This window comes from Silurus meridionalis, chromosome 2 (assembly GCF_014805685.1).
Source record: "Silurus meridionalis isolate SWU-2019-XX chromosome 2, ASM1480568v1, whole genome shotgun sequence".
NCBI classification, from domain to species: domain Eukaryota; kingdom Metazoa; phylum Chordata; class Actinopteri; order Siluriformes; family Siluridae; genus Silurus; species Silurus meridionalis.
In genome coordinates, this window is record NC_060885.1 from 2,426,687 (window position 1) to 2,453,631 (window position 26,945).

The following is a 26,945-nucleotide window of genomic DNA, read 5'->3' on the forward strand; positions in this document are numbered from 1 at the left end:
TTAAAGTACTTCCAGGTCTTTGTCCTATAAAACACGTTTTGCTTCCCTTCAATAGTATTTTGGTAACGCTGGGGCAGGACCATTAGTGTGCCCTTTCTATCCTTAGTAGAAAATTAAGAAGTCAGCACCTCTGATAAATCTCCAGCTGAGCGCCCGTGGTCACTCTGAGCTCCAGTCAAATCTCAGGTGGAGTCTGCTGACTACAAACGAGTGTGTTCCTGAACCCACATGACCCTGGCCAACTTCAAACCTAAACTTTATCAGCACTAGAAGGTCACTGATCACACGTTCTCCTTCGTTCCTGTTCATTCCCACTTTAATCTCACACTGCAGGGGAAGACTTTCATCCGCTCTGCACTGCATTCTTTCATTTGCTAACAATAGATAATAATTCCCTCTTAAAATATATTTTTTATATTTTGCTATACATTTTTTTAAAATACTACTGCTGTTAAAATACTTTTTTTTTTGCATCATTTAATTTTTTAAATATTTTTTTTACTTTGTTTTGAATGATGTTTTACTCCACAGCATAAAACACTGAGTATATCATTATTTTATTATGAATTTTGGTATAATTATTAATAATAATTAGAATGGATTTGATTGTTTAATTAAATAATTAATTAATTTTATAGCATTATATAGTAATAAAATCTATGAAATATGACATATTTAATATTTATTTATATGTATATTTATTTAAATTTGTGTTTGTTTTTCTTAATTTGTTTCATTTTTTTCCCTACATTTTTTATTTAACTTTAATCTTTGCTTCCATTTTTTGCTGTGAGCAACTGCAACCAAACAGTTTCCCTGGGGGATTGATAAAGTATTCTCACTCTGAAATAAAATGACTGTAACTATTAATTTTTTGTTTCTATCATCAACGCATCATTGATTTAATAATCTAATCCAATCTTATCCTAATTTATTTTTTAAATACTGAACTCACCTTGTCCAGGTAAGTGTAGCTCCACGACTTGCCATCAGCAAAGGTTCTGGAGATGATGCGCCCCTGGCTGTCGTACTCCACCCTCTCCACAGTGGCCCCTCGCTGGATGCTTGTCACCTGACCGCTGCTCGAGTAGGTCAGGTTCACCGACATGAGTTTACTGCTGGGAACCCACAGTGTAGGGTGACCCGCCGTGTCGTACACGATCTTCAGCAGGAACTTACGGTGATCATCGTAAATCTTCTCCGTCCTCAGAGTTCGGTCGTAATCCACCGACAGCAGGTTCCTCCCGTTTACCTGTTACATGCAAATACAAGGACAATGGATACTGATTTAAAACCTTCAGGGTACGGAATTTCACTGCTTACAATGACTAACCACTAATCATCAAGGTTTCCAATGGCCGATTATTAATCACCATTGTCACAACAATTAATCACTGATCACCATTGTTACCAATAAATCACTGATCATAATATTTACCAGTAACTAATCACTGATCATCATTAGTCAACGGGAACAATCACTCATATTCCCAATAATTAATCATAAATCACCATTGTTCCCAATAACCAATCACAGATCACCATTGTTCCCAATAACCAATCACAGATCACCACTGTTCCCAATAACCAATCACAGATCACCATTGTTCCCAATAACCAATCACAGATCACCATTGTTCCCAATAACCAATCACAGATCACCATTGTTCCCAATAACCAATCACAGATTACCATTGTTCCCAATAACCAATCACAGATCACCACTGTTCCCAATAACCAATCACAGATCACCACTGTTCCCAATAACCAATCACAGATCACCACTGTTCCCAATGCCCAATAACTCATAAACATTGTTCACATTCCTATTGACTAATCATTAAAGCAATTTTTCCTGACGTATTTACTGATCACTATTGTCCCCACTGAAGAATCACTAATCACCATTCAGTAATAATTGTTCCTAGTAATTAATCACTAATCACCAGTGTTCTGAATGAGCAATCACTGATGCTATTATTCCTGATAATGAATGGCTGATTGCTGTTGTTTTGATGGACCAATCCATAATTACCGATGTTCCTAATGACCAACCAGAAATCTCCATTCCTCCCAACAACAAATCCACCAGATACTGAATTCAAACTGTAGTTGTGCCATTGTTGTTACTATCATTTATATTGGCATATTGAGTTTTTTGTTTAAGTTACACGGGCATAAAATTGAAACCATTAGCTTCGAGCAACCGAATAAAACACCACACAGGGGGAAAAAAAAAAGAAATAAATAACTGTACGGAGAACAGGAACCCTCCAGACTATCCAGTAGAATAAAAGGAGTCAGAAAGGTGGAAATGCCTGAAGGGGTTCCTTTCAAAAAGCCCACATTAGAGCAAAAAAAAGAAAAGGAAAAAAAAGGAGAAATCGCAAACCCTAACCTTCGCACCGGTTTAAAAGCCTTTTGAATTTCCTCAAGTAGTTAAATAATTCTCTTTCCACTGCCTGCAAAAAACCAAAAGTCTAAACACACTTAGAGCTATTGTTTTTTCTGCTTCACCCACCTGGTATTAGAACACTAACACTCATCACTCAACGATCGAATATTTAAACCTGAGACAGGTTTGTAAAGTTTTTCATTCAGCTGTGTGTGAAACATCCTTCAGCGTGACTTTCCTTCTGTCGAGCAGGAGGAATTGATTCCTATATTTTTCAGCATGACTACATGTGTGTCAGAAACACCGCTTTAAACAAGTTTCAAGAGAATTCGAGAAGCTCACCCTCAGCTTTCGTCCGAACACTATGACCTTGCCTCGAGTCTGCTCTTTTCTGAATCTCCACTCCACCAGGTTCTGGCCGTTTTCTCCAGGCAGGCTCATGTTCCTCCGGGCCACTGTAGGGTTCGCTGCACCCGCCAGGATGTGAGGCTCGGTCTGGTAGTGCGAGTCCATACCGTTGGCGTAAATGACCCTCAGAGAGCTGTCATAACCCACCTGATAACTGTTCCTCAACTGATCTGTTGAAGAAGATCAGATGATTAGGAACAGCTCAATCAAAGGAGTCTCCAGAGGAGTTAAATCTTCTTTTGGTCTTATCAACTTCGATAGAGAAAAAAACAAATTAATAAATGAATAAAATGATAAAGAACATGGACGGGAAGTGTTATTTTTTTTTACCTTGTACAAGGGTGTAGAAAGAGTCGATGGAGGAGAGGTTAGTGGTGATGCTAACGTCATCGTCTCTCCCGGAGGTCTCGATGTCCACTGTGAGCGCTCGGTCCATCTCCTCAATCAGACTGGTGATAATACCTGTAGGGAAGGTGACGTTTGTCAGCCGTCCCTCACTGTCATAGCTGAAAACACACACATACACACACACACACACACACACACACACACACACACGAGTCATGAGTCATCACTACAGTTCCCAATGACCAATCACTAATTAATATTATTCCCAGAGACCTATCAGTGTTTGGCCAATGAGCAGAATGGTGATCTATTGTTCCCAATGACCGACAATTAATACCATATGACCAATCACTGATCACCATTCTCCCCAATCACCATTTAATTATCACAGTTTTTACCCTCAACCTTTCACAATTGTTCCCATTGACCAATCACTGATTCTCATTGCTGCAGATGTGCAGTAACTCATTACAATGGTTCCTATTGACCAATTACTTTTTTCAATTGCTTCATGTTGTTCCTGTTGACCAATCACTGATTCTCATCATCATAAATCACCAATCATTAATCACCACTGCTACTGTTGACCAATCACAAATCACCACTGTTTTTAGTGACAAATCACAAAAATGAATCCCCGATCACAACTTATCACACTCATTCTAAACGTCTTCAGAAAATCTTTCTTTCCCATCCTACACCTTCAGATATGCAAAAGAGCATGACATCCCAATTAATATGCAAATGAGGCTACAATGACACATGGTGACGTCTCACATCGGTCTTTTCTCCTGAAAGCAATGAGAATCAGTGCTGTGTTCAGGAAGTGAATAGTCTCTGTGTCTGTTCTCAGATTCCTGTACAGCACACGGTTCCTTCTAAACATGTTACACGTAACTGAACACCTGCACATATTTACTTCAGTCTGCTACGTCCTTTATTCACACCTCCATTTGGTTCCCATTAGTCTACTGCATCCTGACAGTGTGTGTGTGTGTGTGTGTATGACGAATGCGTAAATGTGTTTTTTGTACTCTATATGTTCTTGCACGTGTGTTGCGAGTGCTCTGGCTGATGTGCTGAGTGAAATTCCTGCATGTCCTGTACGGAGAGAATAATAAATCCTGCTGTTGAAAGATGAAGCACCATTAAAAATGAGATTAGTTTTATAACCTACAGCGAGCCAGAAAACGCCGTCTGTCAGTGACAGGTCTAATCTAATTCTACACACACACACACACACACACACACACACACACACACACACAGAGCATGTTCACATTAGACCAGAAGAACATACTTCAAATATTTTTGGCAACATAGCACATTCACCCCATCTTTTTCCCTTCTTCTTTTTTTCCATTCTTTCCCCCTTCTTCTTTTTCTCCCGTGTTCACGTCCAGATCAAATGACAGTTTTTTGAGGACTGCAGGTTTTTGTCTGTCACGTGGCTGCATTATGATGCTGAATGTGCTGAAACCTACACCAAGGCAGTTTAAATGCACGCATCAGGTGCAATCATGGGTTTTCCCCGAGGAATAACCCGTTTACCACGAGTCGAGCGTTAAAGAGCCGAGAGAACGAGCGAGACAGAAGGAGACAGTGGGACACTGAAGAAGAAAAAGGAAGACAGAGGGAGAACGGAGGACTGAGAGACTGAGGGAGACAAAATGAGACTGAGGAAGACAGAAGTAGAGGAAGAGGACTGAGTGAGACTGTGGGAGACAGAAGGAGTCTATCTATCTATCTATCTATCTATCTATCTATCTATCTATCTATCTATCTATCTATCTATCTATCTATCTATCTAATCTAATCTAATCTAATCTAATCTAATCTAGACCCAAGCCTGTTCCATCATGACAATGTGCACAAAGCCATCTCTATGAAGATGTACTTCAAATGGGTTGGAAGATCTCCTACTGTACAGCTCCAACACTATTGGGATGGATGTGAACACTGACTGAACCCCAGGCCTGGAATCTCCACATAAATCTAGTGGAACATCTTTATCATGGAGGTAATGATGATGATGATGGAGGTGATCATATATTCTCTTTGAGTAAAAATCTAGGGTCTTGAACACCTGGATGTTTTCACGCATGTCCCACATCTCTATGGGATCGATACTCGAGGGCTCTGATTGGATCTTTGCGTCTGCATGGTCCTGAATAAACCAGGTTTATTTTTCTGAGATTCGGCTGCAGAACTAAACGATCACAGCGCTGATTTCTCCTGAGCAGGAGATGCAGGACTCTTACTTCACATAGACACACTCCACATTTTCTTTACTTTTTATTATTTTTTTTAAACATTCTACATTCTGATATTTATTAATATTTCACTTTTTTAATATTTTATGAGTCCGTCAATGCTCAAATCGTTACGTGTAATGTTTAAATAAAATAAAAAAATAACAATTTTTTCATTGTATTTATTAATATTAATCACATCGAAGTCTTCACACCCGAACCTGGAATGCTTTGGTTTTGGTTTTAATTTTTAATTTTTACCTGAATGTTCTTTTTAACGTTTTAAACTTCAGTTTTATTAATATTTAATCTGGGAAAAAAAAAAACATGTATTTTTTAGTTTCACCTGAAATGTACTGAGGTTGTAGCGATAACGTTCCGTGTTATGATGTTCCAAACTTTCAATTTTATTTTATATTTAATGCAGAATCTTTGTAAGAGTTTGACTCGCAATGATTTCATTTCTTTTTATGTTTTACTTAAAGAAATAATGAGAACATCATTTTCGCACAACAATCCATACGTTAAACAGACAAAGGTTTGTGGACAACTGAGCATCAGATTTCTATGTGCTTCTTTTTGAACATCTCATTTTAAATTCAGTCTCCATTTGCTGTTATAATGAGCTCCACTCTTCTGGGAAGATGTTCCACTAGATGTTAAGGAGAGTCAGGTACTGATGTAATTGAGAAGTTCTGAGTGGTGCAGTCAGTGTTCACATTCATTAGAGGAGGAAAGCAATAAAGTACAAATACTTAGTTACTGTAGTTCAGTAGATTTTTCTGATATCAGTATTTTACCTCTATTTATTTTTCAGACAACTTTTTACTTTTATTCATTAAATTTTTACACAAAAATCTGCACTTTCTACTTCTTACATGTTTACATCAGACTCGTTACTTTAGTTTGAATCTGTTCGGTGACATGATCAATATTTTCTCTTCTCATTGCACCGTTTTCAGCACATCAACATGTTTCCTGTCATTGTGCAGCTTCTTCAATCCACTGGTGGATCATTTCCTGTCTCTCACACACCACACACGTAGACTAGCTTCTGAAACTCACAATGAGCAGGACAGAAGACAGTAAGAAGTCTGGGGTTAACGTGGATGAGACAGAGGGAGTCAGTGATGAGAACATGACTGAGAACAGAGACGTTACTGATCACCTGATCATCATCATCATCATCTTTTCTCTGCTTGTGTTCTATATGGTGGATCTTCAGCCTGAATACATTCATTAGGTTTTGTATAAACTTATCAATTTAAACTGTCAAAATGCAAATTAATTTTAACGGAACTGGTTTTTATTAACGTGCGATTAATGTAGTGTGCATTTTTTGTTTTACCATTTTTATGAAAAATATAAAAAAATTCATATAAAAGAGGTGAATTTAAAACTTTTAGCACAAAACACGTTTATTCACAACGTCCTCTCTTTTTAGATAAATATATAAAAAAAATAACCTCTCCTGAAAATTTTTTTTTAATCAGTAAACATATGTTTTACTGATGCACCAAATCTGAAATCAGCACGAAAAGCCGCCATGATGCAGACCAGGGGTCACCAACGTCGCCAGGTCACCCGCAAGGACCACATGAGTAGCCCGTGGGCCTTTTCTAAAAATAGCTGTTTCCTACTTTGTTAAATCATTGTTGATAACTATTATGAGAAATCATTAATGATCAGTGTCTTCACATAGATGAATATCATTAATTATTAATAATAACATAAAATAAAAAGTAAATTGAGCAAATTTGTTTTTCCAGAACAAACTGAAAACTGTGTGTATCAAACTGGTAGCCCTTCAAATTAATCGGTTCCCAAGAAGTAGCCCTGAGTTTTAAAAAGGTTGGTGACCCCTGACGCAGACAATTTACCCTCTTGGGGTCGACAAACGCGCCAGTGCGTTTTGTGGCATTTTTTTCCTCATAACACAGAAATAAACTTACATTATTCTGCCTTTTTTGCTCTTACAGATAAGAGCAATATATCATTAAAATCTGTAAAGTGTCTAGCTGTATACACTCATAATAACAACAAAATGCTGTGTTTTTATAAAATAAAACAAACAGACAGGGGGCGCTCTCTGCCATCTCTGTCATCTCTCTTCATACACACATAAATAAAACAACCTGAATCTCTAAATATTTGCCTCACAGACATAAATAATATATGAATAGAAAACATGAAAGGTCTACTTTGAAATAAACCAATTCACATTGGATACAAATATTGTCTGTTTCTGTAATCCATATTGAAGTTAGAAGAGGTACAGTTTCTCCAGTATTACCTCATTAACCCTTCGTGTGGAAACATAGCAAAGGTGTCCTGATGATTTACGTAATTTAAAACAACACCATAACTTTCAAACGTTTACAAGAATTGTTTGTTTTCATGCTCTATGTTAAGTTTGGTTTCACTATTAATAAACATACATTTGCGTAAAACATCAATATTTGCCCATGTCCATGTTGATTAGAGAATACAAAATTGGAACATTTAGAACAGATAAAAATGTGTGATTAAGTTGCGATTAATCGTGAGTTAACTCGCAACAATCATGCAATTAATCACGATAAAATATTTGTAATCGATTGACAGCCCTAATATTAATATGACGTGAGGTCCAGTTACCAGCATGACACTAAAACAGGTAGTAGTAAAGGCTACTTTTTACTTCAGTACATGTCAGAGCCCAAACTTCTTCACTTTAACTTGAGTAAAAAAGTGTATTCAAAACTTCAACTTTTTGAAGAGTCTTTTAAAACATGAGTATCTGTAACTTCTACTGAATAAACGATGTGGGAACTTTTGCCACCTCTGACATTCAATAGGGTTGGAGCTCTATAGCAGGAGATTTTAACATACTTCCATCCCATAGAACGCAGATCTTTATGGGTTTGGCTTTGTGTACAGGTGCATTTTTATGCTGGAACAAAACAAATGCTGTTTTGCACACAATTTTTGCTGATGCTGTTTTCCACGCATTTTAAACAACTAAACTTTACAAGTAAACTCTGTGTGATGTAGCTCTGTGTTGTGTGATGGAGCTCTGTGTTGTGTGATGTAGCTCTGTGTTGTGTGATGTAGCTCTGTGTGGTATGATGAAGCTCTATGCTGTGTGATGTAGCTCTATGCTGTGTAATGTAGCTCTATGCTGTGATGTAGCTCTATGCTGTGTGATGTAGCTCTATTTTGTGTGATGTAGCTCTATGATGTGTGATGTAGCTCTATGTTGTGTGATGTAACTCTATGTTGTGTGATGTAACTCTATGTTGTGTGATGTAGCTCTATGCTGTGTGATGTAGCTCTATGCTGTGTGATGTAGCTCTATATTGTGTGATGTAGCTCTATGATGTGTGATGTAGCTCTATGCTGTTATGTAGCTCTATGTGGTGTAATGTAGCTCTATGTTGTGTGATGTAGCTCTATGCTGTGTGATGTAGCTCTATGCTGTGTGATGTAGCTCTATGCTGTGTGATGTAGCTCTATGTTGTGTGATGTAGCTCTATGTTGTGTAATGTAGCTCTATGTTGTGTGATGAAGCTCTATTTTGTGTGATGTAGCTCTATGCTGTGTGATGTAACTCTATGTTGTGTGATGTAGAGAGTTTCCTCCAAACCTAATTTCTTTTCACCATGTACTGCGTCATCTTTATATGGTTGGAATAAATGTTTATACCCCTAGCACCAGGTTGTACCTCAGGGTTGTATTCTGAAGGTTCTCGCTGCAGTGTGTGTAAGTGTTTTGTGTGGACCAGCAGCCTGACTTACTCGTAGAAGGTGGTCCAGCCGATCTGGGTGCTCTTGGTGGCGAGTAGGCCGCTGTTGCCGTGGTAGGTGAAGAGCGTAAGTTCCTGCCCCTGCGCCGTCAGCGTTTTTAGACCTCCATTGGTGCTGATGGTGATCCAGATCACCTGGTTGTCGGGGGCGACGAGGCGCACAGGCATGCGATTGGGGTCCCGGCGGACGCGCAGCGTGTTGCCGTTGCGGTCGGCGACGGCGGTGACGTCACCCTCGTTGCTGTAGCTGAAGTTGTACACGTAGTCCCCAGTAACGAGGCTCATGGTGTGCTGATGCGTGCCGTTCACATCAAAAATGTAGAGCTCCTGCGCAGCCGGAGACGCCACCTCATAAAATCCAGACAATGCAAGAGGAGGACGGTTTCGTGAAATGGCTCGGATACGGATGTTGCCCAAATCGGCAACGTACAGAGTCCCATCAGGAGAGACGATGAGCGAGGACGGGGCATTTAGCCTAGCATCTTTAGCATAGCCATCTCCCGTGAGGTAGCAGTCACAGTTGGCGTCGTTCTTGCAGTCACACTCGGATGGCGCCCCCGCCAGGTGCGTGATCTCTCCGTCTGTGCTCACCTGTCGTACACGGTTGATCTTCTTCTCATCGCTCTCGGCGATATACAGCACGCCGCTGAAGGACACGGCGATGGCAGTGGCCCCCTCCAGGGTGGTCTGGATGGCACGTTTTCCCAGCGCGTACTCGATGCCTGGAACTTGACAGTGCATGGGACGTCCCGCTACGATGCGCACCTGCCGGTTCTCCGTGATCTGAAGAACAACGTTGTTGTCTAGCACATAAATCGAATTATCCATGGGGTTGATGGCCAAGTCTGTTGGCCACTCCAATCGCACCTGCAGGGAAATGAGATGCAGCACAGATGTCAGAGATACGCAAAACGAATACAAAACACACACACACACAGTTTTGACACTTGAACATACTTTGTAACTTTTGTTTCAGTGCATCACTAGTGGAGTTGTTAAGAACGCCTAAAAACTTTGAGATAACTTTAAGATATTACTTCTAAGCTAAAAAAAAAAAAATGGCCGACAGGTAGCTTGTCCCATGGTTTTAACTGGACAGCTCGACTAGTGGGTTTTGGGGTGTGGGTTTTGGGTTTCAGTGTGGGTTGTGTGTGTTGAGTTTTGGATATGGGCTGTAATTGTGTTACATAGGGAGGTGGTGGCTTAGTAGTGAAGACATTAGATTTTTAATTAAATGTTTTTGAGTTTAAATCACACCAATCTGCCCTTCCTGGGCTCCTGTGCAAGGCCCTCAAACCCATAGATACGGGCATCTACCAAATGTACCAAATGTAAACAATGTAATAATGTGAGATTACAGAGTAACACAGGAGCTTTGAGGATGGATTTGGACTGTAGTTAATATCAACAGTCTGCTACACTGACTCAGGACTACAGTTTGCTCTGATCACCATCACTGCACCTCAACATTGTTTATCTGTAATTAATGGACATTTGGTGCCACCCAGATGAGGATGGGTTCCCTCTTGAGTCTGGTTCCTTCCAAGGTTTCTTTCTTCTGCATCTCAGAGAGTTTTTCCTTCCGGCTTGTTCATCAGGGACAAACGTACACTTATAAAGAAAATGTTTATTTTATCACCACATTATCTGTGTAAAGCTGCTTTGAGACAATGTTCATTGTTAAAAGTGCAACACAAATAAAAATGAATTAAATTGAATGAATGTAAAACTATAGCTTGATCAGGAATTTTGTTAGAAGTTTTAATCTTGAGGACTTCAGGTCACAACTACAAAAATACACCACGTTCCGAGTCGAATCAGGCTCCAGCTGCGCTCGTCATCATCTTTACTGTACATTAGATGGTCTGTATTTACAGTAGTCTCTACCTGATTGGCCAGACATAACGTGTACAGACAGCGATGGCCTTATGTGTGAAACCAACTCCAGGAAACAGAACACTTTATTTGTTTTTCCTTCATAGGTTTCTGGTTCAGATGTAAAGTTCTCACACAGGAGAATCTGAAGGTGTGAACAATATAAAGGCTGAGAGCAGGCAATATTAAATGTTGTCACAGCCGGTGTGTATTAAAGTCTCTCCATTCGCTCAGCATTTGGGAGCAGAAACGCCTGTAGTGAGTACATGTTTTAATTCCTTCGGTCCCGCGTCTCTGTCGCTTTCTCTCCAAGGCCGAGGCGTCGCCATGACACTGATGAAGAAGAATCCTTTAACTTTTCAGCTCTAATACAATGCGGGACTGGGGCTTTATTTCATTCTGCTGTCTCTGGGTCATTTATTTTGTGCCAGAGGGGATAAACAAGAAGAAAAAGAAGCAAAAGTAAAATCTTGAGCGTTGGGTATCGGAGCAGATCCTTTTTAACGAGGATTTTATGACCCTTTCGCCACTAATAGTCTGTTTGCCGAGACTGAATCAGAGCGAAATTTACTTTTGATTCGTTTGCTCGTTGGTTTCACACTGTGTTAATTAAACGAATCAAAAAACAAGAAAAAAGGGGTGTATAGGGATGAAAAACATCCTGAAAAAAGAAGAATGATCTGAGCACACAGAGTCTGTGCTAAATAATTGATTAGATAATTATAAAAAAAAACGTGTCACATTCAGCTGTTTTATTTCTCTTTTTGTTCATTGAATTTTCCAGAGCACAGCTTTTCCCCCTCTACAGCTCCGTCTTTCAGTTCAGTTCGACTTGTATAACCAACATACACTAAATATACATTTTAAAGATAGAAGTCTATCATTAATGAACAGGCCAAAGGTGATGGTGGTAAGGGAAACTCAATGAGATAACATAAGGAAGAAACCTTGACAGGTACCAAGTAGGGAACTTGTCCTCATCTAGTCCATAATTTTGTACTGTAGAGTAAAGAAAGAAAAATCCTTAACCAGGAAATGCATTAGAGTTTCATCATGGGTGTGAGTTTTGAGGGGTGGGTGTGGGTCTGAGATTGTGTGGGTTGGGGGTATGGGGTGTAGTTGTGGGTGAAGGTTTTTGGTTGAGGGTATGGGTTTGATGGGTGGGTGTGGGTTTTGGGTTTGATGTACGTAGTGGGTCTGGGTTGAGTGTGGGTGTGGGTTTTAAATGTGGGTTTTGTATTTTGCTGTAGGTTGTGGGTGTGGGTTTTGGACTGTGGTTGTAGAGTGTGGGTTATAAAGGTGGGGTTTAAGTTGTGGGTGTGGGATAAGGGTTATGAGTGTGGGTTTTGAGCGTAAGTTTTAAGTTTGGTTGTAGGGTTTAAGTTTAGGGTGTGAAGTTTAAGCTGTGGGTGTGGATTGTAGGTGATGTTTTAAGTGTCGTGTAAGTTGTGGGTCTGGGTTTTGGGTGTGAATCTGGGTTTTGGGTGTTGGAATTGGTTTTGGGTATGGATCTGCGTTTTGGTGGTGGGTCTGGTTTTTAGTTGTGGGTCAGAATTTTAGTTGTGGTTCAGGGTTTTATTTGTGGGTCTGGGTTTTAGTTGTGGGTGTGGGTTTTGAGTGTGGGTTTTGGGTGTGTGTCTGGGTTTTGGGTGTGGGTTTTGGGTGTATAATGTGTTGATATTGCATGTGACATGTGTACTTTACTGTCAATAAGTGTAATTGTGTGACCAAGAAAAACACTGTAGATTGATCATAAATTCTATTTTCTTTCTGTCCTTCAGCGCACACATACAACATACACCCCACATGTTTGTTTCACTTCCAGAGTCGAAATAAACTCAGTTACAGCAGAAAGACCAGTGAGCTCACCATCATCTTCACTGTCCATCAAATTATCAGTATCCTGTACTGTACCCTGATTAGTGAGCTGCACAGCTCCGCCTCCACACAGTTACAGGAAATGACTGCAGATCATCTCTTACACTGAGGAACCTTTAATAGCACTGAGATGAACGCTCTGTAGCAGAGAACTGAGCTTTACGCTTCTTTCACACCTGCACTGTTTATACTCTTTGAATGTGTGAAGAGGTTAAACAGCTATAAAAAAATCTTGTCAGGAATTCTGTTAAAACAAACGAAATGCAGTGTCGAGCCTCGAGTCTGCGTGTGAAGATGAAGGAACAGCTGCATGGTTCAATCACAATTAGCCCAAACTACACATGTGATGAGAATCAAGCTGAAAGTCCTTTCACTTACAATTAACACCAGAGGGTTTTATAATGACACTCATCTCTCTCTCTCTCTCTCTCTCTCTCTCTATTTCACTGATTTCTTTATTAACTACAGTCTCTGATCCTCTGGCTCCATTTTGTTCTTTTTCTTTACTTGGATTTCTTTTCAGTCTCTCTCTCCCTCTCTCTATGTGTATCTCACGCTCTTGCACTCCACTTCACCCTCTCTCCATCTCTAGTGCTTTATCTTTGTTCTTTTGCCTGCTTACAACTTGTTCCCTTTCTCCTTCTCTTTATCATCTCTTGTTATCTCTCTAACTTTTTGGTCTATACTCACAGTGTTGTTTTTCTCCATTCTTTGATTCTCTTTCTCTCTCTATCTTTCTCTCAGAGGGAATGAATGGAAAGCTCTTTTGTCTTTTGCCAGTTTTTTCTGACTTTCTACATTCTTTAGGTTTCGTTTCTTTTTTCTATTAAATAAATGGTGAGTTCGTAGTTATATGAAATATGGGAATATGGATAATTGTGTCCCTGCTCCCTCTATCTGCTCCTGAGATGGAGGTCATAATTTGAAATGCGCCCCGCCCCCCCTCCAGTTCAAAAGCATCATGAAGGGGTTTGGATCACTTCACCGCTCGATGAGAACGTTCCTGTGAAAACCAGAAGGTGCAGCATGTCCCGATGTTCTGGAGACAGGCTCCGTACGTCTCTGAGCTTAGATGTGCTAAGATGGTGAAAGCAGTCAAACTAAAATCCTGAGGTACTTCAAGTGCAGAAGGCAGTAAAAGTTCAGGGAACTCATTCGCTGCACTGAAACCATCACTGAAGTTGTCAGGAGGACAACAAAACTATCAGGAAAGCAGATAATGTTTTAATGGCAGAGAGCGAAGGTCCAAACTGCAGTATAGCTGGAGAAAACCTGGAGAGTTGAGAGATCAACTAGAATGTCCATGTGGACGTCTCTAATTGATTGAAGTTATACTTTTAGTCAGCGGTTTCCTGAATGTTTTCTAAAAAGTGAATAAAACCAAATAATTTTTAATTGGGTTTTTTGTATGTAAGTTTTTGGTGGAAGTTTTGGGTGTAAGACTTGGGTGGGGGTTTTAGGTGGAGGATATGCATGGGGGGTTTGGGAGGGGGGAGTTGGGGTTGTGGCAGTTTTGGGTAGGATTTCTTTTTAGTGGAAGTTTGGGGTGGGAGATTTTGTTGAAAGGTTCGGAAATGGGTGTTGGTTATGGGTGTGAGATATAGATGAGGGATTTATATGTGGGTGTGAGTTTTGGGTGTGGGTTCTGGATGGGGGTTTGGCTGTGGTGAGAGTTTTGGGTGTGGGATCTGAATCAGGTGTTTGGATATGAATGTGAGTATTGGGTGTGGTATCTGAATGAGGTGTTTGGGTGTGGGTGTGAGTTTTGGGTGGCGGTTCTGGATGAGGTGTTTGGGTGTGGGTGTGAGTTTTGGGTGTGGGATCTCGATAAGAGGTGTGGGTGTGGGTTTTGGGTGTCAGTTCTGGATGAGGGTTTTGAGTGTGGGATCTCAATAAGGGGTATGGGTGTGGGTGTGAGTTTTGGGTGTCGGTTCTGGATTTGGGTTTTGGGTGGGGGGTTTGGTTGTGGGTTTTGTGTGGGGGATAATAATATGGGTGCGAATTCTCAATTTCTTTGCTTCTCTCCTTCCACTGCATGCTCACTAATTCACATACACCATGTATCACTGATTATTCCCTGATTTCCGTCTCTGCTCCCTTCTACCCGCCTCCCACCCCGCAGGAACATTAAACTCTAATGCTGTAGAAATAAAAGCTTTCACGTCTTCAATGTCTGCATTATACATGATCCACTTCAGCTTCACTGCTAACACTGTTTGACCATTAACAGAGGGTCAGGGTCCTTAGGCTGATGTACGCCGGGGACAGAAACACACTCCAGGGGACGGAACAGGAGAGTGAGAAGAGAGTCAGGGAAGTAAAGCAGAAGTGACAGGATGGTGTGATGAAGTGCAGTAAAAGCTTATCTGCCAGGATTTTATTTCTCTTACACCACAGCAATTTGCCAAACACAATTTTTTTTTCAAAAGAACGGGATGTGATACGTATTTATCTGTTTACCGTTATGTAGTGCTGTGCGTGTTGGTCGGTATTTAAGTCTACTTTTTAACTTTGAGCACCTTGCCCCGATTCGCACTGTAACAAAGCTTCTATTCTGAAGGCGTTAGACTTTAATGCTCCTTGAGGATCGTTAATCCGCAGATTAAACACACCACAAGTTCACTTATCTCTTCTTTATACGCTGCTCAGCTCTCATAATCTGCTACTTATAGGGGTTTACAATGTGAAGTTCCACTCAGCACTCTCACTGCAGGACCGAGCCACGGACGTGCTCAGAGACACCCTGAAATGTCTTCAGTACTGTGAATTGATTCAGTATGCTGACTTATTTCCTGCAGAAACAGGAAGTCAGTGTGGTAGAGTGTTTGACTGAATTATATCAGACCTCCACCTAACCTGACAGGGTCTTAGTGAGCCCACAAAAATATGAAAAAAAGGTTTTGAGTTTGGGGTTAAAGTTGTGGGTGGTGGTTTGATTGGTGGTTATAACTGTGGGTGGGTGTGGGTTTTGAGTGTGGATAGAGGTTTTAAGATGTTGGGTTTTTTTGTAGGAGTATGTTAAGTGTTTTATTTGTGGGTGAAGGTTTTGAGTGTGGGTCTGGGGTTTGAGTGTGGGTCTGGGGTTTGAGTGTGGGTCTGGGGATTTTGATTGGCAGTGTGATTAGGATTTTGGGCAGGGTGTGGGTTTTGGGTGTGGGTGAGAGGATAGGTTTTGAGTGTTGGTGTGGGTTTTGGGTGAAGGTTTTGGGTGTAGGTATCGAGTGGAGTTGTGGGTGAGGGTGATGGTATAGATTTTGGGTGTGAGTGGGGGTGATGGTGTAGGTTTTGGGTGTAGGCTTTGGGTGGGGTGATGGTATAGGTTTTGAGTGTGGGTATGTGTGAGGGTGTAGGTTTTGGGTGGGTGTGGGTGAAGGTTTTGTGTGGGGTGATAGTATAGGTTTTGGGTGGGGATAATGGTATAGGTTTTGGATGGGGTGTGGGTGAGGGTGTGGGTTTTGGGTTGGGGTGTGGGTGAGAGTTAGGGTTTTGGGTGGGGGTTAGGGTTTTGGTTGTGGGTTAGGGTTTCAGGTTGTTTTGATTAGACCTTTTTCCAATTGTTTATAAACAACCATCTATAAGAGTTCAGAAACTTTTTTCAGCTCTGGAGGTTTTCTGCTCATCGCTCTCTCCCACACCTGAGCAATTTCACTAGTACTGTATCCTGGATGATGAGACTTTGTGGGTTTTTACAGCTCGAATCTATGGGTTTGACCAGAGGTCCAGTGTCCATGGTGCTGATGGTGACAGAGAACTGCAGTACCGTTCATCAATAGGATTTTTCTACACTTTTCCCACATGTAACTCACAATAAAAATGGTATGCAAAAATGATATGCTAAAAGATGAAGCTCTGCATTATTATAATAAATGTATTATTTTATACCCAAGTATATAAAAATACTATTAATTAAAAATTATAAATTTATTAATAATATTGAGATAAAAAATCAAATAATTCCTAGTCTTTAGCATGCATTTATCTGATTTATTATTTAAATATGTTTATTAATTTATTGAAATAATAAATACCATGACAGAGGAAGTACTTTTAAATAAATGCAATTAAATCTTAAATATATAAATAATATATATATATATATATAAATAATGAGCTGCAGATACACAGAAGCAGGAAGGCAGGTTTTATCGCAGGTCTGATGCAGTTTAAATATAAAGTAGGACACGAGAAAGTTTCTCCAAGTGTGCTGCAATCCATTTTCAATACCTTTTTTTATTTTTTGGTGAAACGATTCAGAAAACGTTAACGGCGCTCTGTTTTGAAGAAACGCAGCCTGGCGTGTGATATGAAACAATTTCATGGCAGCTATTTTTGAATGCTGAAATGGACAAGGATATATGAAGTTCATCTTAAAATATTAGATGACTGTACTGGAAATAAGACTTTACCTTCTGTCCTGCAATAAGAAACATAAAAACATCATCCATCATGTGTCTGAAAGCTCCTAAAGACAAAAAAAACGACTCGGCTTCCAGTGTCCACCTGCGTCCTCGTCTACCCACGCTAATCCCAGGGACAACGGTGGGATTCGTTTGAGATAAAAATTTAAGATTTCCTCGTTGTGAGGAATAGGAAAACTCCGCCCACATTAAAAAATAATTGCCTGAAAATTTAATTAACATCTGTTTAGTTTTTTTTGGCATTATGTTTGGTGTGATTGGACGGGAGATTGGACACTGAAAGCTAATATTTTTACTCAAAAAAAAAAAAAAAATTTAAAATCTGTAAACATGTTTAGGCCGTAGCGCAGATGTATTATGGATTCTGATTGGTCAGAAAGTGGTAATTAATTTCAACAGGTTTATATAAATGCTCTCGTTTAGACACATTGTTGTTTCTATAGTAACGGCACGTTGTACGTCAGGCGCCACTTGTAAATGCATTAAATATTGTTTTTTCATTTAATGTTTTACAGAAGAAGTTTGCAGTGTCAGCACTTTGTAACAGTCTGAGGTAAAGCTGTAATAATAAACAGAGGTGGTTGCCTAATTTTTATATTTAATAAGAATATTATTAATATAATTTATGTATTTTAAATACAGTGAATTCAAATACGATAATTACCTGAACAATAAACAGCAAAAATATGTATATATATATATATATATATATATATATATATATATATATATATATATATATATATATATATATATATATATATATTTATTTATTTAAATGTATATTATACATATTTAGAAAATATTATTATTAAAGCATCTGGATCTAAGAGTACAAGAGTAACTATATATATATATATAATTAACTATTATAAAAGTAAATACTGCCTCTAAGATCCAGACATTAAAATAAGTAAATATTCTTATTAAATATAATATAATAATATCAAATAAAAACACATCTTTCCTCTTTACTGTGTAAAATTAATTTTAGATTCAACATTTGTTTTTTATTAGTTGATATTTTATTGATTGTTTGTTCTGCATGCTTTATTTCTATCTATAGAAACCGGTGAAAAATGTTTGAAAAGTGGAGAAAAGCTTGACGTGGATGTAAATGGAAGAATCTTGTTTGCTGGAGTATTTCGCTAATAAAAAAAAGCTGCACAATGACAAACCTGTGCAGGAGGTGGGTCTAAATATCACCTGCTTTTTTCTATCCACAGAGAATGCAGAGTGGAGTAAATCTCAGGTAAACTGCGACGCCTGACTTTTCTGTATTTATGTGAGAATGAGACACAGCCGTGTTTCTCCATTATAATAAATGAGTCCTGAGAGCTAAGTGCGATCCTCTTAATGAGCCCACTTCAACACTACAGCACTCTCTCCTCGTGCACTCGAGTGCCAGTTAACATCGTCCGATTTCAAACCAAGCTGTAATCAGACCGAGTCTGATGATCGTCACGCTGAGATTCCGTGTGAAGATATCAGGGGCTGAGCTGAAGTGCTGAACAGGGAAATGAGCTTTTTTTTTTGTATTGAACAGACAGATGGGGGCGCTGCAGCTCTCTGATACACATGCAGAGTGAAGTGTGTGTGTGTGTGTGTGTGTGTGTGTGTGTGTGTGTGTGTGTGTGTGTGTGTGTGTGAGCTGATATAACACAACCGGATTATAACCTGTAAAGTTGCAACAACCTTGTAGTTGACTTTGCAATATTGTTTTCTCATGAAACTATTATTCCCCAATAACACTGCGCAAAAAACTAATCGTGTTCTTAAAAAACAAAAACCAAATATAAACTACTCGTTTTTTTGAAGATTAAAAATAGGCCAATTTTTTTATTATACTGAATGCAGATTTTTATATTTTTTATAAAGTAAAATCTATTTTTAAATGTTTACCCTACAAATAATAATAATAATAATAATAATAATAATAATAATAATAATAATAACTCTAATAAAAAAAATATATAGATTTACAAAAAAATTAAATAAACCCGTAACCTCGAATATTCAAGATTCAAAATTCAACCTCTGTTCTTTATTATGAAAAAAAAGTGTAAATGATGTATGTTAAAATAAAATGATGGAAATTAAATTAGATAAATATTATGAAAAATATTAATAATTATAAAAACAATATATATCAAAATATATTTTAAAATTATATATATTTCTAGACATTTAAAACTACATATACAGATACTTTTATACAATATAAAATTATATAAATGTAATTATAAACAATATCTACCTCTATATATATATATATATATATATATATGTATATAAACACATTCACTCATATAAAATATATTATTTAAAAAAATAATCTTTTATTAATCTGTACTTATTCCCTCCTCACACTTTCTGGCCTCTAATTAGACACAACGTGTGTGTGTGTGTGTGTGTGTGTGTGTGTGTGTGTGTGTGTAAGATCTATCATATGCAGAATATATCGTAAAGCTTATTTCTTCAGTCCGTAACACAAACGTATTTATTTTAACCAACAAGAGTGTGTGTGTGTGTGTGTGTGTGTGTGTGTGTGTGTGTGTGTGTGTGTGTTTTATTATCATATATATCATGGATAAATATACATAAGCGCTTCACAGCTCTTTATTTTTCTGCTCTCGGCAGTAAAAATGTCTAATTAATAACATCGCTGGTGCAGCACACGCCGTCAGCTTCAGGAAATATATATATATATAAGTGCCATAATAAAAACTGTGTGTTTTTTTTAAAGAGATATAAAGATAACGTGTGTGTGTGTGTGTGTGTGTGTGTGTGTGTGTTGATGATGCTCACGGTAATGACGGTATAATGCGGCTGTGATGGTGCTGTACAGTCCTGAGGAGGAACACGACGTGTTCTGCTCAATGTTTTATGCTCACTATCATCAAAGTGAAAAAAGCCAAACTTGATCCCCAATATTCGGTCAAAAGTTTGTGGACACCTGGCCATGAGATTTTGTGTCTCAAATTTCATTCCACATTTAGTCTCCTTGTGCTGTTATTATGAGCTCCACTCTTCTGGGAAGATGTTCCACTACATTTTTCATTTAGCCATAAGGGTGTAAGTAAAGTCAGGTAGTAACGTAGGTGAGATAAGAGGGCCTTGGGTGTGTTCAGTGTTCACATCAATTCATGTTCTACAGAGTTAAAGCTCTAGAGCAGGAGATCTTCCACTTCAACATTCCCATGTAAAACAGATCTTCATGGAGCTGGATTTGTGCAAAGGGGCATCATCATGCTGGAACACGTTTGCATGGTCTTTTAGCATGTCCAAAGACGTCCTATACGAGTGTGTGCCTCCAAATATTTGGTAACAGTGTGAGAAAGAACCACATGTTTTCTGAAAAGTCTGGTGTCCCAACAATTTTGGCTATTTAGTAAATAAAATGTCCTGAATGCAAGATGTCTCATTTCTCACTCTACTTCTCATTTAACATCTCTGGATAAAATGTTTTAGATTTAACAATAATTATGAAATATCTATATTTTTGCTCACTTTGTAGTATGAATTATAAATTAGTGCACATTATTTGTCTCTCATAATAATATATTCCTAATAATATGAAATAACACTTAAATTAATATTTATGTGTTCAGATGATGAATGTAAGAATGTTATATCATTATATAAGAAACATTTATAATAACTGGATTTTAAATCTGTAATATAATAAATGTAAAAAAAAATATGATCAGCAATTTATTGTGAAACATTGTGAAATCAACGTAAGTGATTGTGCACATTAAATATTTTTGCTCTAAATATGTCTATATTTTATATTTACATTTACATATATTTATATTTATTTTATAAGGATGAACATGTATACACAAATATACAAACCGGGTTTATTTCTCATTATATTATATTCCATAAATACATTTTATTTAAGTATGATTTTTTGCATTATATAAAAATATTATATATTATATATAATAATTATTTTATTTCATAATTGTAATTTGTTTAATAGGAAAACCTTTTTGTAAATAAAATTCATTTCAAATATATACATATTTTAAACGGTATAATCCAGTTTCTTTTAATATATATTTTATATATATATAGAGCTATATTTTTTATGCGTTGGTATACATGAACATGACTTACTTATATGAAAAATATTTGAAATGTTTTAAAGATATTTGTATTATATACACACTGTATATTATAATTTGTAATATAATAAACATTTTCATTGTTATATTCCAGTGTTTAAGGAAATAATACAAATATTTTCCACTTAAATAAGTAAAACGTATTGATCATGGATATAATATTATGAGAAATAAATTTGGTGTGCTTGTATAATGTTCATTAGGGTAAATATAAAATATAGACATATTTAAAGGAAAATATTTAATGTGCAAAATCACTGATTTTATAATTATTCGAAAATAAATAGAATTTTTTTTTTTTTTACAATTATTATATTCCAATTACAGTACATTTAAACCTTGTTGAATATTATATGTGTATATTTTGTGTTTATATGGTATAATAAATGTTATAAATATGTTTAATGATATGAATAATACAGTAATAAAATAAGGCGGAGTCACACAAACCTGCCCAATATGCATGCTGGTGTCACAGGTCAAAGGTCGTGCAGAGGTCAGATCGTTTGACCCAAGCAGTGTGGATATGATGCCGTTGCGGTCGACTTTGCGGATCATCGTCCCGTCCACAAAGTAGATTAATCCATTTTTATCCACAGCAATACCTACAGGGGGAAAAGAGTAATACATAAACATATATACATATACACACATGTCAAGACACACACACAAACACACACACACACACACACACTCGGAAGCTCCATGTGTCACGTTCTGCCTTGCATTTTTCAGGTCTCAATGAAAGTGTGTGCTGTGAATTATTCACATTCTGCTTTTTAGTTTTGAATAATGTGTGAGGCTAAAAAACTGTAAAGACACACACACACACACACACACACACACACACACACACACACACACACACACACAAGGCCCAAATCAAAGTGTACAACAGTTAAATTCCACGCTGATTAAAGATAACACAGTGCCAACCGATTTTACAGTGTGTGTGTTTGTGTGTGTGTGTGTGTGTGTGTGTGTGTGTGTGTGTGTGTGTGTGTGTGTGTGTGTGTGTGTGTGTGTGTGTGTGTTTGTGTGTTAGATGACATCCCAGAGCTTACTGAACATCTGTTTGTTGCCATGGGGACGGTAATAGCTCAAATAACGCTTGTATTCATCCAAGAGGGCTTACATTTACTGTGTGCGTGTGTGTGTGTGTGTGTGTGTGTGTGTGTGTGTGTGTGTGTGTGTGTGTGTGTGCTGGCCACCCGTGTACAAAGAAAATTCCCAAATCACCATGACCAGTGTCCTAATCAAAGTGGCAGAGCATAAAGAGAAAGTGAGTGCGAGTGCGAGTGTGTGTGTGTGTGTGTGTGTGTGTGTGTGTGTGTGTGTGTGTGTGTGTGTTTTGCTATCTATACTATGACTAATGTGCATTGCTAAAGTGAAAGTGAAAAATGCACAAAACTCACACACGGACAAACACACACACACACACACACACACACACACACACACACACACACACACATATACCCACACATACACACACACACACACATGGCGTGTCCACAGAGGATGTGAGTATGAGTGATGAGGCGAGTGTTTCATTTGCTCAGCAGATCCGCTCTGAGTGATTTCTCCAGTTTAATCATAACAGTGTGGACATTACAGATCCTTACACACACACACACACACACACACACACACACACACACACACACACACACAATAAATGAAACAAAAAGGTGGTTATGTGTAAACCAGTTACCTTTAGGACCCAGCAGCAGGGCCTCATTGGCCTTCCCTCCATCTCCACAGCGGTTCTCGTCGAAAGGTAAACACTGCTCTCCAGTTCCTGCCACCACCTCAGCATTCTGCAGCAGCTCCTTCACCCCTGTCAGAACTTTAGGTCTGAAGATCCGCCGTGAGTTCGTATCGGACACGTACAGCTGCCCTGACATCGGATCCGTCGCCAGGTAGTACTTATGCGCTGGATTGTTGCTTTGGAGAGGCAGGAGAAAAAAACGTTAATCTACTCACCATGAAACACAATAAACACACATACAGCTCTAACCCTCACCGCAACAGTTACCCTCACACTCACCCTAACACCGACCATCACCCCAACTCTAACCCTCACCCCAACAATAACCCTCACACTCACCCTAACACCGACCATCACCCCAACTCTAACCCTCACCCCAACAATAACCCTCACACTCACCCTAACACCGACCATCACCCCAACTCTAACCTCACCCCAACAATAACCCTCACTCACCCTAACACCGACCATCACCCCAACTCTAACCCTCACCCCAACAATAATTCTCACACTCACCCTAACACCCACCATCACCCCAACTCTAACCTCACTCCAACAATAACCCTAACATTCACCCTAACACCGACCATCACCCCAACTCTAACCCTCACCCCAACAATAATTCTCACACTCACCCTAACACCGACCATCACCCCAACTCTAACCCTCACCCCAACAATAATTCTCACACTCACCCTAACACCGACCATCACCCCAACTCTAACCCTCACTCCAACAATAACCTCACACTCACCCTAACACCGACCATCACCCCAGCTCTAACCCTCACCGCAACAGTTACCCTCACACTCACCCTAACACCGACCATCACCCCAACTCTAACCCTCACCCCAACAATAACCCTCACACTCACCCTAACACCGACCATCACCCCAACTCTAACCCTCACCCCAACAATAACCCTCACACTCACCCTAACACCGACCATCACCCCAACTCTAACCTCACCCCAACAATAACCCTCACTCACCCTAACACCGACCATCACCCCAACTCTAACCCTCACCCCAACAATAACCCTCACTCACCCTAACACCCACCATCACCCCAACTCTAACCCTCACCCCAACACTCACCCTAACACTCACCCTAACACCGACCATCACCCCAACTCTAACCCTTACTCTAACCCTCACCCCAATAATTACCCTCACACCGACCATCACCCCAACACTTACCCTCACCCCAACAATAACCCTCACACTCACCCTAACACTCACCCTAACACCATCACCCCAACTCTAACCCTCACCCCAACAATAACCCTCACACTCACCCTAACACCGACCATCACCCCAACTCTAACCCTCACCCCAACAATTGCCCTCACACTCACCCTAACACCGACCATCACCCCAACTCTAACCCTCACCCCAACAATAACCCTCACACTCACCCTAACACCGACCATCACCCCAACTCTAACCTCACCCCAACAATAACCCTCACACTCACCCTAACACCGACCATCACCCCAACTCTAACCTCACCCCAACAATTACCCTCACACTCACCCTAACACCGACCATCACCCCAACTCTAACCCTCACCCCAACAATTACTCTCACACTCACCCTAACACCGACCATCACCCCAACTCTAACCTCACCCCAACAATTACTCTCACACTCACCCTAACACCGACCATCACCCCAACTCTAACCCTCACCCCAACAATTACCCTCACACTCACCCTAACACCGACCATCACCCCAACTCTAACCTCACCCCAACAGTTACCCTCACACTCACCCTAACACCGACCATCACCCCAACTCTAACCTCACCCCAACAATAACCTCACACTCACCCTAACACCGACCATCACCCCAACTCTAACCTCACCCCAACAATTACCCTCACACTCACCCTAACACCACCATCACCCCAACTCTAACCTCACCCCAATAATTACCTCACACTCACCCTAACACCGACCATCACCCCAACTCTAACCTCACCCCAACAATAACCCTCACACTCACCCTAACACCGACCATCACCCCAACTCTAACCCTCACCCCAACAATTACCCTCACACTCACCCTAACACCGACCATCACCCCAACTCTAACCTCAACCCAACAATAACCCTAACATTCACCCTAACACCACCATCACCCTAACTCTAACTCCCACCCCAACAATAACCCATAACATTCACCCTAACACCGACCATCACCCAAACACTTACCCTCACCCCAACACTCACCCTAACACTCACCTTAACATCGACCATCACCCCAACACTTACCCTCACCACAACACTTACCCTAACACCGACCATCACCCCAACTCCAACCCATGCCCGACACTTACCCTAAAACTCACCCAACTCTAACCCTTACTCCAAAACTGACCCTCACCTCGTTAATTTACTCACCACGTTAATCTACTCACCATGAAACACAATAAACACACATACAATGTACACTTAACCCCAACACACCTCACATCAACACACCTCACCCCTACACCAACCTCACCTCAACACTGACCTTCACCCCAACACTAACCTCACCCTAAACCCCCAACCCTGCCTGACACCAACACTAACTTACAATCCAAACACTAACCTTTACCCCAACTCTAACCCTTACCCCAACAATTACCCTAACATTCACCCTAACACCACCATCACCCCAGCTCTAACCCTCACCCAAACAAATACCCTAACACTCACCCTAACACCGACCATCACCTCAACTCTAACCCTTACCCCAACACTTACCGTAACACTCACCCAACTCTAACCCTTACTCCAACACTGACCCTCGCCCCAAAACTCCTGACCATTATCTCAACACTTATCACTTGACACTAACCTCCCCTAACACCCCCAACCTTGACAACAACACTAACTGTCACTACAACACTAGCCCTCACCTTAATACTTACTCTCACCCCAACACTAACCCTCACCCTAAACCCCCAACCCTGAATCTAACACTTACCCTCACCCCAACACTAACCCTCACCCCAACACTGACCCTCATATCAACAGTAACTTTCAATCCAAACACTAACCTTTACCCTTACTCTAACCCTCACCCCAACACTTACCCTCACCCCAATACTAACTTTCAATCCAAACACTAACCTTTACCCCAACTCTAACTCTCAACCCAACATAAACCCTAACCCTTACTCTAACACTAACCTTTGTACAAACTCTAACCTTTAGTTCAACACTTACCCTTAACCCAACATGACCCTAACCCAACACTAGCCTTCACCACAACAATAATCCTCACCCCAACACTGAATCTCACTTTAACATCGACCTTCACACCAACTCTTACCCTCACCCTAACACTAACCTTCATTCTAACACCGACCTTTAACCCAACACTACCCCTCACCCCAAAACTAACCCTGATTCTAACACCCCAATGCTGATCCTTACCCTAACACCAACCTTCACCCCAACACTTACCCCTTACCCCACTCTCGGTCCAACTGTAACCCTTATCCTAACACTACCTCTCACCCAAACAGTGACTCTCACCCCAACACTACCCCTCACCCCAACACTAACCTTTACCCCAACACTAACTATTATTCCAACACCGACTCTCGCCCCACCACCAACCTTCACTCCAACACTTACTCTCACCCCAACACTATCCCCTTACTCCAACACTACCCCTCAACACTAACCT

The 26,945-nt window shown here is 39.8% G+C and overlaps 1 protein-coding gene across 9 annotated transcripts in view; it reads right to left on the reverse strand.

The window, feature by feature from the left end:
- LOC124376835 (teneurin-3) overlaps positions 1-26,945 on the reverse strand; it is a 664,771-nt gene that overhangs the window by 10,877 nt on the left and 626,949 nt on the right. For all 9 annotated transcript variants that reach the window (XM_046836130.1, XM_046836154.1, XM_046836147.1 and 6 more), the window contains 6 exons: positions 23,206-23,438; positions 21,942-22,096; positions 9,180-10,054; positions 3,134-3,309; positions 2,738-2,973; positions 956-1,252 (listed from right to left, as the gene is read on the reverse strand). In XM_046836130.1, the coding sequence (XP_046692086.1) occupies positions 956-1,252; positions 2,738-2,973; positions 3,134-3,309; positions 9,180-10,054; positions 21,942-22,096; positions 23,206-23,438 (1,972 nt within the window). The remainder of the gene's footprint in view (positions 1-955; positions 1,253-2,737; positions 2,974-3,133; positions 3,310-9,179; positions 10,055-21,941; positions 22,097-23,205; positions 23,439-26,945) is intronic.